At 39.1% G+C, this 18,459-nt stretch overlaps 1 protein-coding gene across 1 annotated transcript in view; it reads left to right on the plus strand.

Moving 5' to 3' along the window:
- ADAMTS5 (ADAM metallopeptidase with thrombospondin type 1 motif 5) overlaps positions 1-18,459 on the plus strand; it is a 44,546-nt gene that overhangs the window by 12,635 nt on the left and 13,452 nt on the right. The window contains exons 3-4 of the mRNA XM_038382725.2: positions 11,008-11,175; positions 17,075-17,358. Coding sequence (XP_038238653.1) covers positions 11,008-11,175; positions 17,075-17,358 — 452 coding nt within the window. The remainder of the gene's footprint in view (positions 1-11,007; positions 11,176-17,074; positions 17,359-18,459) is intronic.

The raw sequence follows: 18,459 nt of genomic DNA on the forward strand, positions 1-18,459 counted from the left end.
GAAAGAGTCCTGTGTCTAATATCCCTAGAATGGCAATTAGAAGTCACTTGGGCTTTACTCATGGTTTTCATATTTTCATGAACATGTTTCATGTTCTAACCCCTCCACCAGACACCCTCAAATAACTAACCCAGCACTCTTTTAGTGACACTTTTAGTCGAATGAAACTACAGATAGCTTGAGCTAAATTATTTGCTGTAAGAAAACCTATAAATGATGTCAAAGTGTATCCTGATCCTGAAAGTTCTTAAACAGGAGGGCTGGAATCATAATAGGAGATAAAGCCCTTCTAAATCACGAATTCAAAGCGTTGGTAGATAGGTGCCACTATATGATAGTTATTCATTGACCCGATAGGAAATGTGTTTGCTTAGTTTATTTCCCAGCAAGAAGAGTCCACATCACAAAACCCACCTTCAAAGCTGGAGCTGACTGATTCCCTCCTTGACACCCTTAGCACAATGGCTAAGGAATTAAGGAGCATATAGACTGAATTATCCTCTGACTTCTAGAGGTGGAACCTCCAGCTAAAGGTTAATGCCCACTGGCAGAGAATGATGTGGAAGCTTGCACTGCTGTACATACTAGATCTGTTCGGTGGATACTTTTCACCAGTAATAAATTCATATAATATTTTTAAATATCTTATACATTAAAGAGAAGAGAGGAGATGAATGAGTAATATGATACCTTTGAACTCAATTAGAAGAAAATATAAACATGCTTGAATTATTTTTAGTAATTTGGAAGCAGATTTTTCTTTGAAAAAAATCCCACCACTTTCTTACCTAGAGGTTTACCGTGAACCTGTAAAAGCTATAATTTTAAATATAAAAAGGCAGGGATTGAAACTAGTGGATAAATAAGTACCCCACTGCACACAAAAACTGTAGTTCTAAGTTGTTTAAACTAATAGCTAGGTTTTCCTAACCATAAGATTTTAATAAGGTGGGGGTATCCAGTCACAGATTGGTCTTTGTGTGTGTGTGTTTGTTGCCCAAAGTGTGAGATGCTGGGATGTGTGTGTGTGAGAGAGACCCAAAGTGGGAGACACTGGCAAAAAACACACTAACATTGCTTAGTCTGGTACTTAGATGACAGTAAAGGTCAAGAAAAATAAAAGTGTGGTGGGACTACCCTGTAGTTAAACTCTTTGGGAAAAACCCTGATGTGTCTAAGCTGAAGGCCGAATTCCTTCCTACCATACTGGAGTCTTACAGTTCCATTTTTTTTGCAGGAAGGGAGTGGATTTAATTTTACAATAACTTAGTTATTCAGTGGAATTCACCTAGCAGAGCAGAAAACACCCTTTTGTGATGTGTTATAACATGAGAACCCAAATGTGGTAACTAATTAATCTGACCCTGTGAATTGTTGTACACCCTTACTTTGAACGGAATAGTGTTCAAAACAGTGGGATTTGAAGGCACCTACCACCTCACAGAAGGCGCTGGACTTTTTGCAGGATTGTGTCCTTTCTTAGGAAGATCAAAAAAATAAATGGAAATAAGGATCAAATCCACAGCTGTGTGCAGCCCAAGTACACAGGCTGCGGCTGGGTAAATGCATAGGGGGCCAGAAGGGGACTCATCTGTCTGCTACAGAATGGAACCTCAGTGGTTCTGCTACCATCAGGACTTTCACACCCACATGCATCAGGTTTGGATTTACCCCTAAAAGAGAAAATATGTGAATTTTTCACAGTGGTTTTTGAAAGACAGAATGTGAATGACTAGGTGAAATCAACAGAGGTCTATGAACATGAAAGCAAAAACAAACTGGTGGAGTCTTGAAATAACATTCATAGAACACTGGTTAGCAGACAGTAAGTTAGACTTGGAGAAGGTTTCAGAGCAGGGGACTCAGCAAAGTTGGTCTTCAATTTTCTCTTACTTACGCTGGTGTAAAACAGGAATAATTTAACTGAGACCAGTGAAGGTAGACTCACATAAAACAGGCGTATGGTGAAGGAGAATCAGGTACTACATTCTTCATGCTAAGGATGATGCATCAAAAAACAGTATTTATGGAAGAGACCTCCATACCTTTGAAGGTAATAATCCAGTTTCTGCCACAAGTAAAAGCAAGCAGCAGGTATGGGCTATACTTTTAAATCATAACCTGAAAAGATGTTCAATCATTTGTGGTGAATATATATGTACTAATTTTCCTGTATTAAAATATGCATTGGACATGTAATTGGGATGGTACTATTATGTGATTGATAACATTAGGAACTATAGAGATAGGTTAATTATGATCATAAACCCACAGGTTGCATACTAATATGAAACAGGTGGACATCACAGGTGTATTGGAAAGTATGAGATCAAAGGTCTAATGCCTTGAACAACATGAAAAAGTCACCAGTAAGTTACTCATGCACACCCTGATTTGGATTTATCTTTACCTTTCAGTTTTAAAAATAAAACAATTCTAGGAGTGGTTATGCAATGTATCCTTCTTCCATGGCAAATAGTTTCTAGTAGAAAAGTGAGCAAAAAATGTAGGAAAAGGTTTGTAAATAACTTTTCCCTATTATTTGGATCTATTTTATTGGGGTCTGTTTCCTGACAGTTGCAACTTTTTTGTCCTTCCCCTTAAGGACAGGTAGTCCAGAGTTTAGGGCTCTAACCTGGAACTTAGAAGACATGAGTTAAATTCCCTGCTCTGCCACAGATTTCCTTTGTCACCTAAAGCAAGTCACTTAGTTTTCCCTGTGCCTCAGTTCCCCCATTTTAGAGTGGGGGTAAAAGTACTTGCCACCTCACAGAAGATAAACACATCAAAAATTGTGATGTGCTTAGGTCCCACGGTAGTGGGGACTATAGAAATGTGAGAGAGAGATTTCATTGCTAATGCTATGAAAGTCCCATCTGTGCCCTGTTGAGATATGGTGCATGAGCATGATGTTATTAAAAGGCTTAAGCAGCCAATCAGAATGTGGCTTTTGACATGGTCTAGAGTTGCCAGACATCCTTTAATTTTCAATATTACACTTGTCAATTTAGTAACCACTTGTTGTTGCTATTTATATTACCGCCGCATCTAGAAACCCCAGCTGATTTCAGGACCCCAAAGTACTAGATTTTTTTCCCACACATAATTGGAGACAGCCCCTGCCCCAGTGAGTTTACAGTCTAAAGAAATAAGACTGGCAAAGGCTAGGAGAAAGGACACAGTATTACCCCCATTCCACAATTGGGAAGCTGAGGCAAACAAAGAACCAGGGATTTGCCCAGCGTTACAGAGGAACCCTGCGGCAGAGCCAGGAACCCAGTCTACATCACCTGCATCCCAGTCCACTGTCTTCACTGCAAAACAGCATGCAAAACTCCAGTTTACTTTATGGAGAGTTACATGTGCATAGAAACCCACCAGGTGAGGCTCCAATTGAACATTTCATTGTTCTTTATTTCAACTTTGCAGAAGGCAATTTTGGTAAGCAGTGATGCAGGATAACATCAGTCTCTCTGCTAGGAACCTTAGCATTCATCTGGCCTTTTGAAAATTGCCTAATTCTCCGTATGTGATCAAACTGGCACATCACTGTTCTCTGTATCCTCCTGAATAATGTGGCTCACATATGCTCTTCCCAGTGTTTTATTTTTAGAATGTAACTTGACATTCACAACACTGAACTAATTAAGCTTTTGTTTGTTCATTAATTTCATCCTTTTCCCTGTAATTCCTCCTCTCCACTTTCAACAGATAGGTACAGGTGTGACATTATGGAGCTGTATGGAAGCTACAATTTGGGAATAACATGTTTAATACTGAAACTTTTTCTCTGTGTCAACATCCTACAGTATGCGTTAGCGCATGCTCTCATTTTATGAGAACCCAGTTTGCAGCTGCAAGCGCAAATACTGTTAACACTGCAGACGTGCTTCTGAGCTCAATATGAAGACAGTGGTATTGCAATCCTTACTCAGGAAAAACATACTGAAGTATAGATACAAACCAAAACTCCAGATGCAAAAATGATAAAAGGGTTGAGGGCAGATTCAGAACCTGGACCAAGCTGTGAATTTGATAGTTGTCTCTTATCTCCATAAAAGGCCAAATCCAGAGTCTGGATCTGAACCTCCCTCACACTGAAATAGGTGTGTTTAAACTCTGCATGCAAACTTTGTGACTCTGACCTTTCTCCACAAGACTTTAAAGTCAATGTGAGTTTCGCTTGATATCTGAGCACCGCTTTTACTCACAGATAAATTATACTATATGACAGCTATGTGAGTACGCAGAGAAAGTTGTCATTTTCTTTGTCTATGTCAGTGTTTTAACATTTGTGTTATTTCATATATGCACGAAATGTAACTAAATTCACAGTAGCTTTTTGTTTTTACTGATGAAGATGTAGCCCTTTGAGTTTAAAGCTGTCAAGATAAAACAGATAAGACAAAGCCCTAGGCTAGATAGGAACAAATCTTTTGTAGTCCTTCCATCTCAAGGGGATACATTGCCAAGGGCACAGAATATCATAGCACGAGAAACAATGGTGAAGGATGTCTAACTTTCATCTTACTCTTCCCACATGAAAGGTAAAGTTTGGGCAAATATCCAGGTGACAATAATTAGTCTGAGTTCCTTTCTAAAACCAAGAGACTACAATTCGTCCAAATCTTCTCTGATGGTATCCATGGGAAGAATTACTTAATACATTCTTTTTGTATCTTCTTTTTCAAGCTTACATTTTAACTTTTGATGCTACCAAAGCATCTGGGTTAAGACCTCAAAAACAAGATGAGCACTCAACACTAAGTCCTGGTGAGAGATAAGGAATAGGGCAGAGACTTCAGCTATGGTTTCAAAATACAAACATGAGCTGTACAAAAGGTTTGTCGTTAATGCCAGGTTAAATGTTTACTAAAATATCTTGGCTCATCCAGAAATATTTTTATTACCTTGTAATGAGGATAATTGTTCCACCTGCTGCACACATGGGCTTAAAAATAACCCTTTTCCTGCAGCTGGGCCAGTTTGTAATTGGCTGTAGGTGGGAATGGAAGGTGGGATGGCGGAAGGAGGTTGATTTGATTTAGTTGATACCTGAATCCTCAATTTCTGAACATGCGTAAGCTTTCCTTTCTCTAATGCTTGTTTTTAAGCCTATTAAGTTCCTTGCTTTATTGAAGGCTGTGAAGTGATTGTGAAGGAGAAGTGAGAGGATCCAAAATCAGAGCAAAAAGTTCAGCCAGAGACTTTGGAAGTGACTCAGACACAACAGCCTCACTGCCTAGTTTTGCTGCTGTGGTTAGAGGTTTTCAGGAGTTGTGCTGATCTAGGTAGGAATATACCCTCATACATGATTAGATTAAACAAGGCTGTGTTTTGATAAGCTGCAGTGGATCTTGAAACATCATAAATTAAACCCACAGAGTCAAATTTCAGTGTCCCAGCCATCTGAAGGGAAGTGGGAATGAAACCAGGTTTCGCCTGATGTTTCAACATGATCATTATTATCGGTAAAAGTGTATGTTGGGCATGTGTGTCCCACCCCCATAGCCTTTCATGTTCTAGAGGAGAGCAAAGAATTTTTTAATATTCTGCTAGTGCTGTAAATGAAGATAAACATTGTGATCCTGATCCCTGAAGTCCTCATATTGTAGTCAGAGAACCAATGAACCTGGCACAGAGAGATGTAATTTATACATTCCTGCAATATCTAATCTCCTTGTGTCTCATAAGGGGATTCATGTGGTGTGCCTCAAAATTTGGGGAACAGATTTAAGGCACAGGAATCCTGCTGATGGAGGCTTCTGAGAGAATGTGCTGAATCAGCACATCTCCTGGCCATGCCTTCTTTCCAGGCAATGCTAAATATTTTTTGGGATGAGCTACTTTTCTACAGCCCTCCACCCCCACCCCCATGGAGGCAAGATGGCAGCTGTTTTCTTCTCTTGAACCTTTCCTCAGTGACCTTTCTGCCACCCATGTGCTCCATCAAGGTCAACACCAGCAGATCCTGATGTAGATCCTGGACTGAATGTATATGTGAACTCCTGTTGAAGCCTGTTATGATAAGTGACTGGTGGGAGTTCTGTCTATGTGATGTCTGTAAGACAAGGCCCTTTTGGCTGTGTGGTGTTCTCTGTTTTTGTCTGCTATTGCACCGAACTTTAATGCAATCATTAAGATTTAAGTCAGTGATCCAGAGCTTTATTAACTATGAGATTTTAAAATTGCCTATGGGCTGAAGATTTAAATTAAAAAGTAATTTTTTGGTCATAATTGAAGAATACCAGTCAAAGAAAATGAAGATTTAAATGGAAATAGAGGAGAAAGCACATTTTTAGATTCTCAGTATGAATTTTGTTGTGCTTTTACAATTCAAAACACCTTATAAAACAGAACTTTGTAAATCACTATTCCTTAGGGTCGTCAGTTTTTATGTAAAGCTCCCATTGACTTAAAGTGATCTCTCCCTGTGAGTGATAGCAAGATATGGCTCTTAATTAAGACCAATTGTTTTTCATAGTTAGAAAAACAATGTAAAAAAATGTTTTTATTCTAAATGAGTTACTGCATGGAAGTGAAAAAGTGATTATCCAAAATGTATGGACTGGTGATTTAGAGCAAAAACCTTTGAGCAGGGAGATCACTGGACTCTAATCCCATGTGAGCTACTGACTCATTGTGTAACCTTGGGCAAGTCTCTTGATCTTCTTGTATCTCAATCATCCCAGCTGGAAAATTAGGTGAAAGGCATGACCTCACTGAAAACAGATGCTTCATCTGAGCTGAGCTTTCCTAAGTAAACAAATTATAATGTTTATAACATTTTTTAGCACACTCTGTCATTGCATATGTCCAATGGTCAAATTTAGTTTAGGGACTATACTTTAGTGTGCTGTTTAATCCAGGGACTAAACGATAATGTATATGCATAACAGACTTTACTCCCCAAACACCATTTTGGATCTTTGATTATATTTTACATTGTAATTTACATGCTGTATGTTGGGCCGGATTCTCATTCACTCTGTTCTTGTGCTTGGGACAGGGATGGAGAGTAAAGGTGGTTTGAAGCTACCTTTGCACTCCCCATGTACAGAGGCCCACCTGGGATCTACTTGACCCCAGCATAAAGTAGAGCAGATTCGGTGTGCTCAAACTTCTGTTCTGCTTTCACAGTGCCTGGGAAGAAGAGAACAGCCAGAATGTTTTGGTCATAGCTCCCAACACACCCCGTATGTGCCCCCGAACCACCCTTTATGCCAGATGCATAAAGCCCTTTATGCCAGCTCCGTGCTGGTCAGAGAGACCCTCTGTACCCCTTTGTTCTGCCAGAGCACAGTAAAGGAATTGTGGTATAACTGAGAATCAGGCCTATTGTGCACTGGTTTTCAGAGAGGATTTAGGCTTTGGTGGGTTTGTGACAGTCCCTAAGGAGTATTCTCATTTTTCTGCAAGATTCTGTGTGTCCATCTTAGAATATAGGCCCCAATCCTGTGAGGTGCTAAGAATTCTTCCATGTTGCTGAGTTCTATCCTCTCCCATTGGCGTCAATAGGATTTGAGGGCACTGAACCCATTGACAAAGGACATTCAGCATTTCTTAGGACAAAGTCCTTATACTGTTTTAATGTTGCTTTTAATAGTTTGGAAAATGAGCAATCCTTCCCTAATTTCAAAACAGAAGGATTAATGAGGCTGTGAGTCCATTTAAATTCTCTTTTGCTGTTTTGGAAGAGAACAGTTTAATGTGTAAGAAGACTAGCATGCACCAGGGGGAACCTTGCATCATCTACTCTCTGTTTCTTTTACCCTTTTGTGCATTTCTGCAACATAACATAACCACTAAAAACCATCCTTCTGGGAAAATGATATTGAATCATTTTCACTCAGTGGGAACTGTCAACGCCAGTAAGATGCTTCATTAAGTAAAAAACATAAAATGATCTACTAACCCAGTCTGAATCAGTCATTGTCAGAAAGCTGTTGGGAGCCTTTTTTAGTATTATTATTATTCTTTCCTGACTTAAGTTCATAGTAGTACAAAATAGTGTCATGCTGCAGTTGGCACCATTTATAAAAACACTTGTTAGAAGAATATTTTCCCAAGGTTTCTGTTCTTATCTGCAGTTTTTAGTGGGGTTTTGCCTGCTTATAGGTTGCATGTGCAACCTTAATTCAGGCATTCCCTAACTTTTGAGTGCTTGACTTTGCTACCCTACTATTTGTGTGTGTGTGTGTGTGTGTGTGTGTGTGTGTAGGTAGGTTGGATAGGTGGGTGGATGGATGGATAGAAAGGAAAGTACGCATGGCAAGAGGGAACAGTAATGCCTGTTCCCCACATGTACAATGGGGATAATAATTCTACCTTTTTCCCACTCTTTTTTTGTCTTGCCTACTTAAATTGTAATTTCAAATTTACTATCTCAGAAATCAGTAAGCTACTAAAATTGTTTTCTGACAGAATTGATTTCTCACTTTTTTTAATGTGTCAGAAACACTGATTCTTCATTCTCTATATTTGCTTTAGTTGATAAAATTGTAGCAGTATGAACAAGCTCCAAAATCATCTGAGCCTTTTACTTTGAGATAGGAAACCCGGTAAGATCTAAACTAAAGGTGATTAATAGTTTCCCAAGCTGCAACAATGTCATTCATGAATTATAGTACTGAGTTATTGCAATATTCTTAAATGAAAAAATAACAGACAACTATATTGCTCCTAAAACAATAGGCCAAATTCTGTTGTCAGTTACATTAATGTAAATCTGGATTAGCATCAGATTCTGCTCTCAATTATACAGGTATAAATCTTGAGTAGTTCCAGTGGACAGTGTGAAACATTGATTCACTACAGCTCTTGCAATTGTGAAAAGTTTAGTAGTCCATTGGGTGACTTTAGGTCACCATTAATTTTGTTGGGTAGTAATTGGACTGAATGAGCAGATGGCATATATTTATAGGGCCAGTTTTGTGGTGCTCCAGCTATGTTACCCTGGAACATACTGGGGAATATATAAAAATGCATAAATACATTTTTTTATTTAACCTCACTGATGCTTAATATTAACTTCAGTGGGTCTTCCCTTTTTATTGTTAAGTTTTGTACTTGCTGATTCACACTCAATAACTATCCGTACCCAAATACTTAGTGTATAGTGTGTGCCATGTAATATTATGTATCCATTTCTGTGGTAATCGTAGAGTATTTATAGGCACTTAATTGCAAATATTTAGCACAATGCCCAAAGACTTAGAAATGCAGCTCCTCTTGTTGTTAATGGGATATGAATGCTTTATTTCACAAACACACTATCCTGAATATAATTAATGCAACCTTAGTGCCCTCTAATGACCTTTGATATTTAAACATTATGCTGTCAATTTGAGCCGTTAAAGCTGCCGTCCATTATGCTGTTAGATCTCATCAGCATAGCATTCTCATGGCTGTTGGGCTATTTTTAATTATTTTTTGTGTTAATGCTCCTATTAATCAATGCATCAACAAGTTCATTTAGCTTTAGCCACGGTAATAGCCAGTTGTTCTCATTCGAAACTGACAAACACTCCTGCAACATGTCATCAGAGTTGTGGGAACTAATGGTGTAAATTTGTTACGAGGCAGTGATTTAACAAGTCAGCACAAAGCAGTTCTAGTTACAGTGGCTAAGAAGCTTATGTGAATCAGACTTTATTAATATGTCAGTTGGATTGCACCTAGAGTTCTTTTCAGACATTGAATACACCCTGGTGCCTGCCATTCATTTCATTAATATGATACAAATACTGTGAACTGATAACATCATATGGTGAGACAGCAAAATGAAGTGTGGTCTTAAGGTTTCTTGAAGAAGCTCATTGTTGGAGTAAAGGCTTGCAGGGCTTTTAGCAAAGTCAGAAGCAGAACATCATAGAGCCTTCATTGTTAAATTAGTTGTTGATCCACTAAGCTATCAGTCTATAACATCATAGAATTTGTAATATAGGTTACCAGTGGCACATTGATTATTCAATCGCTCTTTCTAAGAGACACATCTCTTCAAGATAATAATATTGCCAATAAGTTTTATTCAGCATCAATACTTGCCTTAAACAAAAAAAATTGTCAACTCTTTTAAACTGGTGTTTGCATGGGGTGTTTAAATAGTAACATAGGGCCATAATTGACCACCCTAAAACATGAGTACTACCTTACTGCAGAGTGAAGGTAGCAGAATATGGCTCATACATATTAAATATCCCCAAAGGAAAATATTTGTATGTACAGAGAAAAAAACAATGCCTATATGTCATAGATATCACAAGTCTATAATTAGACATTCATTACATATAAGTAGTTGATTTAATATATTGTTACAGTAATGTATGAATGAGTGCAAGCATACTGTTGTATAGAATTGTTATTTACACTGTATTACCACATAATAATATCACATTACTATAGCAGATAGTAACGGAGATCAATTTTTATTGCAATGTACAGGTTTTAACTATATGAGACTAATTACATTTAAAGAGAGTTGCATAGCTAAATTCTGCCGAACATTTATGCCACAGTATGTCGGAATACATTATATGTTTTCGTGAAATAGAAAATGTATTTGAATGAATACATTGCTTCCCAGAGACTGAGAGAAGTAGATGTTGTTGCTAGATTTAGCAACTGAGTAAATCTGGTATTTGAGAACACTCAGAGATATTCATCTTGAGCACCCTCCTGACTAGTCAGTCACAGAATATCAATGTATTTGTAGAGATCACTGTTTGTCCTCCTTGTTAAACCTTTTGTCCCTGATCCTGCAAACACTAAGGACCAGATCCTCAGTTGATATAAATCACCATTGCTCCATTTATGTCTCAACTGGTGGAAATCAGCAGAACTCAATTGACTTCAAGCTGAGAATCTGACCAATGGGAAGCTTAAAAGTGGCCATCTTCACGTTGTCATTTCAGATTGATGCATCCCACTCTGAATATACACTTCCCTGTTAAAATCCTATCCACTGGGAAATAATATAATTACCATTTCCTACTTGCATTGCTACAGGGCACCTGCTTGGGCTTTCCCATGATGACTCCAAATTCTGTGAGGAGAACTTTGGCTCCATGGAAGATAAGCGCTTAATGTCCTCCATCCTGACTAGCATTGATGCCTCCAAACCCTGGTCCAAATGCACTTCAGCAACCATAACTGAATTTTTGGATGATGGTCATGGTATGTATTATTAAACCTGGTGTCAGATATAGACCTCAGCTTTGCACACTTCTGTTATATATCACAGCAGTGTTGACAAAAAGATCATTCTTATGTTGTCAGGAAAATTGTGGACCAGCTTCTACCATCCTTGCTCCTATTGAGCAGTACCAAGCAGCTACTTGCAAGCAGTAGGTAGTACACAGCATGCCTAGGAGCTTGTTTGTATGAATAGTTAGTGTGTGGCAAGCATGGGTGTAAACTGATTCCTGTTTCAAAACAGTGTAGATCAAAGCACACTATGGAATGTTTAGTGTGTGGTGTCCACATGACAGTTAGTACACAGCAGGCTGGTGCAAGATAGATTTACACCCAGCTTGCACTACATGCTAACTGTTCATATAGACAGGTTTCAGAGTAGCAGCCATGTTAGTCTGTATCTGCAAAAAGAAAAGGAGGACTTGTGGCACCTTAGAGACTAATAAATTTATTTGAGCATAAGCCTTCATGAGCTACAGCTCACTTCATCGGATGCATTCCGATGAAATGAGCTGTAGCTCACGAAAGCTTACGCTCAAATAAATTTGTTAGTCTCTAAGGTGCCACAAATCCTCCTTTTCTTTTTGTTCATATAGAGAAGCCCTAAGGCTGGCAGAATCTAGCCCCTTGAGTAGCCTGCATGATAACACAGATAAGCATGGATGAAATGTAGGTGGATTATGGTCAGTGATGTTTTCACTGGGAACATTGGTGAAGTTTAGCTAACAACCACAGTATTACTTTCTGTTTCCAAATACTGAAGAAGAGAGTCCAGAGAGCACTTTACCCAAAAGATGCATGAACACTTTGGCTTATCAAGTAATTAAAATCGGCATTAAAGGTTATCAGATATTCGGCTAAAAAAGTGAAGATGCTACACTTAGAAGCCTCATTCCTCCTACTTACTATTTTTTATTATTTATGTCATGTTAGTGTCTAGAGGTGCCAGCGAGGAATTAGGACTCCTTTCTGCTAGGCACTATTGACACACATAACAAAAAGAAAACCTCTGCCCCAGGGAACTTACAGTCTACTGTACAGTACTTTAGAGGACAAAACTAATATTCTATCTCTTGCCAAAACGAAGTAGCTATTTAGAAATGTCTAGCATACTCAGAGGAGAAGGGCTCCTCAGCTAGCAAGCCCTTTACTCAGGGTCTTTGATTATTAACCTGACCCTGAATAAGTACTATACAACGTAGTATGTTAACATTTTATTGTAACTTTGACTTAATAAAAAGCTTTTTTTAAAAAAGCATAATCAATAATCCTTAATGCATTTTCAATTGTTCATTATGCTTGCAAAGCAACTGCAATTCTTAAACAAGCCATGAAAATTCCAAAATACTGAGATAAAAATTACGTAATTGAGTGAATGGATCAAGTTGTCATGGTAACTGCAACACTTATGGATGAAAGGTACCGCATGTCTGCAGAATGTCTGGGATTTTTTTTAAAGAAAGTAAAGTAAATATTTTATTGGCTAATTTCAGGGCTGTCCAAAATGCTTTATCCTATTATTGTATCTGGAAAATTACTTCATTTTTTCACTCCTAATTTTATGTGCTCTATTAATCTAGGGTTGTCCTGTTTTATGGTACATATCGCTTTGGCATTAATTTAATTTTAACAGGTTAGTTTCCACATCTGCAAGAGCAGATCTGTATCACATAGCTGTGTCAGGCCTGGAGCAGACCAAAGAATGAATTGTGATTCAGAACCATAGTTTATCCCCTTTCCCCCCACCTTTCTCTGGGGAGGGAGCAAGTTACTTCATTCCTTTTCTCCCCATACTGTGAACCCAGCCAGCTACTCTATGAGGGGCAACGAGTGGGAATGCAAAGACAGGGCTCCTCCCATTCTCCTCACTGCCAATTTGCTTGCATTGGGAAGTGTATAGTGAATAGCCCCAGTGCCCTACCCCATGGCTGGAGTCACGATCTGAGCTGGACAGTAACTGGAGTTGTGGCAATCAAGCCCAAAGGGCTCATGCCATTTACTTCAATGGGAGCAGGATTGGGCCCCAAATCATTCGGGGCTATGTTCCAAACCTCTTATTCACAATGAGTAGTACCTTACCACACAAGACATCCCCAAGATTTTTGTGCCACTTCTCCCACAGTAATGTACTACACAAAGTGAGAAAGGCTCTCTGAATCTGGCTTTCATTTAACATGATTGGGTCAGGTTGTGTTGCTCTTTTACACCCTGGTGAGCACTTAGTCACTAACACCAATAGTTCCATTGAAATATCCAACATGGTGAAGTGCTCCACAATCTGACCTTCGAGCCGCTTTCATGCCTGGCATTACTCCATTTATTTCAAAATCATAATGGAGTCCCTGTGGAAGCTCAGGCAGTCTGATTGTTTGATCATCTGAACTTTCAGAGACATCTTTTCTAAACAGAGAAGACATATTTTGTAATAGTTTTGTTGCATTCTATTGTATCCTCTGTGGGTGGGATCTTCCATCTATTTTAAAATCAAAGGTTTGCATTGACAAAAGATAAACATAACCTATGAAATCAAGCCCCTCTCCCCAAAAAAACCCTAATCAACAGTCTAAATTGTTAAATTTCTCTGAATAACAAAGTTGCAAGGGCATTCGGTGTACAAGGAATGGGAATCTTTTAGTTTATTCTTTTTCAGGTTAACTGAAATCACAGATCAACAGCTCCCACTTAGACTAATGCCCCAGGATGAGCTATACAAATGATGTCACTTCAGCCACTGAACCCTTTTGGATCATGAAGCCAGTTTGAAGGCCAGGGTGTATTAAGAATAAACAGGACCTAGATCAGTGGTGGGCAACTTTCCTGCAGCTCCCATTGGCCAGGAACGACGAATTGCGACCACTGGGAACTGCGGGCGGCCGTGCCTGCGGACAGTCAATGTAAACAAACTATCTCATGGCCTGCCTTCCTTACTAAGACTTTAGTTAACCTTCCCATGTAGTTACCCTCCTCCCCCCATCTATCTAAGGTGCTTTTATGGCCCCATTACCATAGTATTTGAGCACCTCACAATCTTTAATATGTTTATCCTCACAACACCCCCTATGAAGTAGGCAAGTAGGCAACATTATTCCCATGTTACTGACAAAGAATCAGCGAAACTAAGTGACTTGCCAAAGGTTACAGAAGAAATCTGTGGTGGAGCAGTGAATTGAACTGAGGTCTTCTGACACCTAGCTTGCAGTCTAACCACTGGATCATTCTTCTCCTTTTGCAGCCATGATTTAATTGCTGACTTTATGTTTCTGATTTCACTTAAGGCACCAATATGATATTGTGGTTTCCAAGAAAAGGCCTAGTTACTCTTCAGAAGACAGGAGAAAATTCCTTCCATTTGTTTTTACCTTCTTTCCACCATATTGTACTGATTATCCGTATTTTTGGTCATTATTTATTGCATGCAGGCAGTGTGTTCAGTACCATACGTAGCCTAGACAAAGAGAGTCTCTGTCCCAAGAAGTTTACAACCGCTGCTCATCTGCCCCATGCAGAGTTTTATTGTGCAATTCTGTCTTGTGCAACGTGTGTGTAAGACTGCTAGAAGAGATAGTGAGAAGGTTTGGACTGCATTGACATCAAATGTCAATAACGCTTAATTTTAGATCTTTGTTTAATCAGATCTGGACTGTGCAGTCAGTCACAACGCAATTGTGTTCACAGATCTTGGCTGAGATAGAGGCTTGGATGAGAGCTAAACTGGCTGAAGTCACCCTGCCTAAGTTTATAGTCCCTAGATATATTTGTCCGGGGCTGGTGACAGGATATTTTTAGTAAAGAGAATTCATTTCTGGAATTCACTCCCCACCCAGTTAGGAAAAACTTGAGTTTGTTGATTTTCTGGGCATGAGGGCTCATATGTAGAATGTCTATTCTTGAATGAACAATTAGATTTTAACATGTGTTAAATTAGAGAACAGAAAATTCTAGTGTATAGAAGGACACAATCATTTTAGCTGGTCATGGTTAATCTAAGGGTCAACTAAAATGATTGTGTCCTGTCTACATTAGACTTTTCAATCATGTCAGTTAACACGTGTTAAAACCCAATGGTTTGTTCAAGTGTAGACAAGCCACTACGGGCTGAGGAATGTTTGAGTATTAATACTATGGCAGTTTTGTATTATTTTTGTCATATGTTTTAAAATACTGAATAGTTGGTGCCATAGAGTTTGATAAGCACTATGTATATCTGATAGTAATAAATACAGCTAAGTCTAACAAGCTGGTCCTCTTTCTTGTCAACATCCCAAAGTGGTGCTAACTTCCTCCATCAGCAGGAATGGTGTGACGGGGGCAGACATTTGCGGGTTTTTTATTTTTACTGAACACAGTTTTTGACAGAAACTGCTGCTAGCTGTTATTTTCCTTTTAGAAACCCGAGCCCTTCATCTTGTAGAAAACGTGCGTGTCCTCACCCTCCACCATGCCTTTAATATTTTATGTTACAAGACACATTTCACAGTAGGGTCCTTTTAATTACTTTTATCTTGGGACACCCGCCTATGTGTTAGAAGAAGCACACCTTGTTTTCATTTTTAAAAAGTCAGTGTAGTCCAGACTAAAGATAAAATCAACATGTTGGGTAAGTCAAGGCCATCAGGGGACAAATGGAGCAACAAACTTAATGAGATGGGTCTTCTCAGTAATAAATAATTGATGATGCTGAAAGGATTTTTGGCTGAATTTAGCTGTCGAGAGCCCTTAGTGGTCTTTAGGGAAAGCAAACAATTGCAGTAAATGTGTTTTCTTGAGGGAAATGAAACCTGTTGTTCATTTTTTTTTAAAGTCTCTAAACTAGATCTTGAAACATGATGCCAGATTTTGAATTCTCATATTTTGTAAGCTACAGTAATTGTGAAGTATTTATGTTACACATTTTTTTACCCAGGATTGGGCAGGGGTGGTGCTGATGTTGGTTGCAAAACAAGATGGGTTGTGGTAAATTATTCTGGCTGAGGATAAGTGAAATATGCCCATACTACATAATATGACAGAGTTTAGAGTGAAGACCGAATTTCCCATGTCAGCATGTGAGTTTGTCAGTGGTGTGAAAATTTTTGTTAGAACAGGTCTCTTGAAGAATGTGAATGTGGCTTTGCATTTTTAAAGAGAGAGAGAGCCAGGCAGATTTTTGACATTTTGCAAATAACAGCGTTCTATCTTGTATTTTAATTTATTTTTTTTATTTAAAGATTAATAGAAGTGTTCAGACTGGGTCCAGAAGTGGCTAACTGTGATTCTTTATATGAGGAGCCCAATTTAAATTTACTACCAACATAACCTTTGATTTGCTGCTTATATTTTTCTTTGAACTGATGTTTTTTTCTTAAAGGGCCCTACTGGCTACAAATCTATTTTTTCATGCATTTTCTGGCTTTCCTTTAGCAGCTTTGCCTTTTCAAATGTTCTGGCTCAAAATTCAAATGACAGCTTTGCTTATTGTATGTGTCTCTTGATCATGCCTCAAATCACAGATTGATAAATAGAGTGGAACCCACTTTGAGTGAACTCAGATACAGTGAAACACCATGCAAGTACCAAATTGCCTCAGTGCAGTTCAGTGTTCTAATGTTTATAGGGGTTTTGGGGGTTTTTTTTGGGGGGGCAGGGAGGAAGGGCTCACCACTGGACAAAATAAACAGCTAGACAAACAAGAGTTTGATACCTGTTCCCTGGAGTGCTGAAGATAGAGAACCCAGTTGCAATAACAGTGCCTGATCCAAAGCCCACTGAAGTCAATGGGAGTATTTCTGTTATCTTCATTGAGCTTTGGATCAGGTCCATAATCGTTATCATAGCTTGAAAGCTAGAGGTCCTATAGTACAGTTAACAAGGAAGTGAGTAATAAACTGGATTGTTCTTTCAGGGAACTGTTTACTTGACCAACCACGAAAGCAGATCTTGGGCCCTGAGGAGCTTCCAGGACAAACGTACGATGCCATTCGTCAGTGCAAACTGGCATTTGGACCTGAGTACACAGTGTGTCCTGGCATGGATGTATGCTCTCGCCTGTGGTGTGCAGTTGTTCGCCAAGGTCAGATGGTGTGTCTGACCAAGAAGCTACCTGCTGTGGAGGGGACACCATGTGGGAAAGGAAGGATCTGCCTCCAAGGAAAATGTGTTGACAAAACTAAGAAGAAATATTATTCGGTATGTTACTGCTCCAAGAGCCAAAGCCTGGGGAAATCTTAGAAGGCTTGATCCTACAATGTGCTGATTGTAATGGGTGTTAAAGGGATGGAGCATTGGCAGGGTTACGCCCATAGTCTATCGAGTAAAAACTGCCTTCTTGTTTATTTGATATGCAGTTAAATTGTTGCTGGTAAAGACCCTCTTCTGATACCTTTGGAAAAATGTTGTTGAATGTCAGGAAGCATGTTTTCTTCTCCCAGGGTATTGGAGCTTTCACCCTAGGAAAACTGGAAACATTATTTTAAAATATAGACCTTCTGCAGTGAGGTAGAACTCAGGATATGGAGGGGCTTTCAGGCTCCCATTCATAGCTCCCTGGTTCTCAGGCACCACTGACGTAAGTTAAATATGCATAGCTTTAATTTACACCACAGAAGAAAAGTTCCTTAGGACCTTAAACTAGTGGAGAATCAGGTATATTGGAGCTCCTCTTCAACATGCCCGTGACACCAAGAGCAGGTTATATGAGCAGGAGGTATCAGAGCCGGGACAAGAGGTGACAGAGCCCCTCCACCAGCTTTACATGGATGGAGTTTCTCCATAGACAGGGGAACTGTCCAGTGCAAATCTTGAGCTGCTTGAAGTTCACGTTTCACTACGCTGGTGCGAGAAACAGGATAAGTCCTAAAAGAAGGTCCCTGCCCCCAAACAGCTTTGTGAGAATGTTTAAGAAATGTTATAATAATTCAAACCTAAATGCATTCTTTTTTTATACAACTGTATTTTCACAAATGACGTATTCCCATCCTCCTGGTATAAAATGCATACATTTCAGAAGTATAATTATAGTGGAAGTGGTGCATTGTGCACAGAGTTAGTCGAGTGGCAGGCTTAGCTGCAAACGGTATCTGACTGTTCTCTCTTATGCCAATGCCTGTCAGCACTTTAGTGCACTGGTTGAGAAGTTACTTTAACTACACTCCTTTTGCCAAGCTCTATTTTACCAGCTCATATCTTTGCCTCTTGAACTTAGAACAGCTATGAAATTCAATCTGTATTTCTGTTTATGTGCTGAATAAATGAAAGACAGTCACTTAATTGGGGAAGATTATGGCAATA

This window comes from Dermochelys coriacea, chromosome 1 (genome assembly GCF_009764565.3).
Source record: "Dermochelys coriacea isolate rDerCor1 chromosome 1, rDerCor1.pri.v4, whole genome shotgun sequence".
Lineage (NCBI taxonomy): Eukaryota > Metazoa > Chordata > Testudines > Dermochelyidae > Dermochelys > Dermochelys coriacea.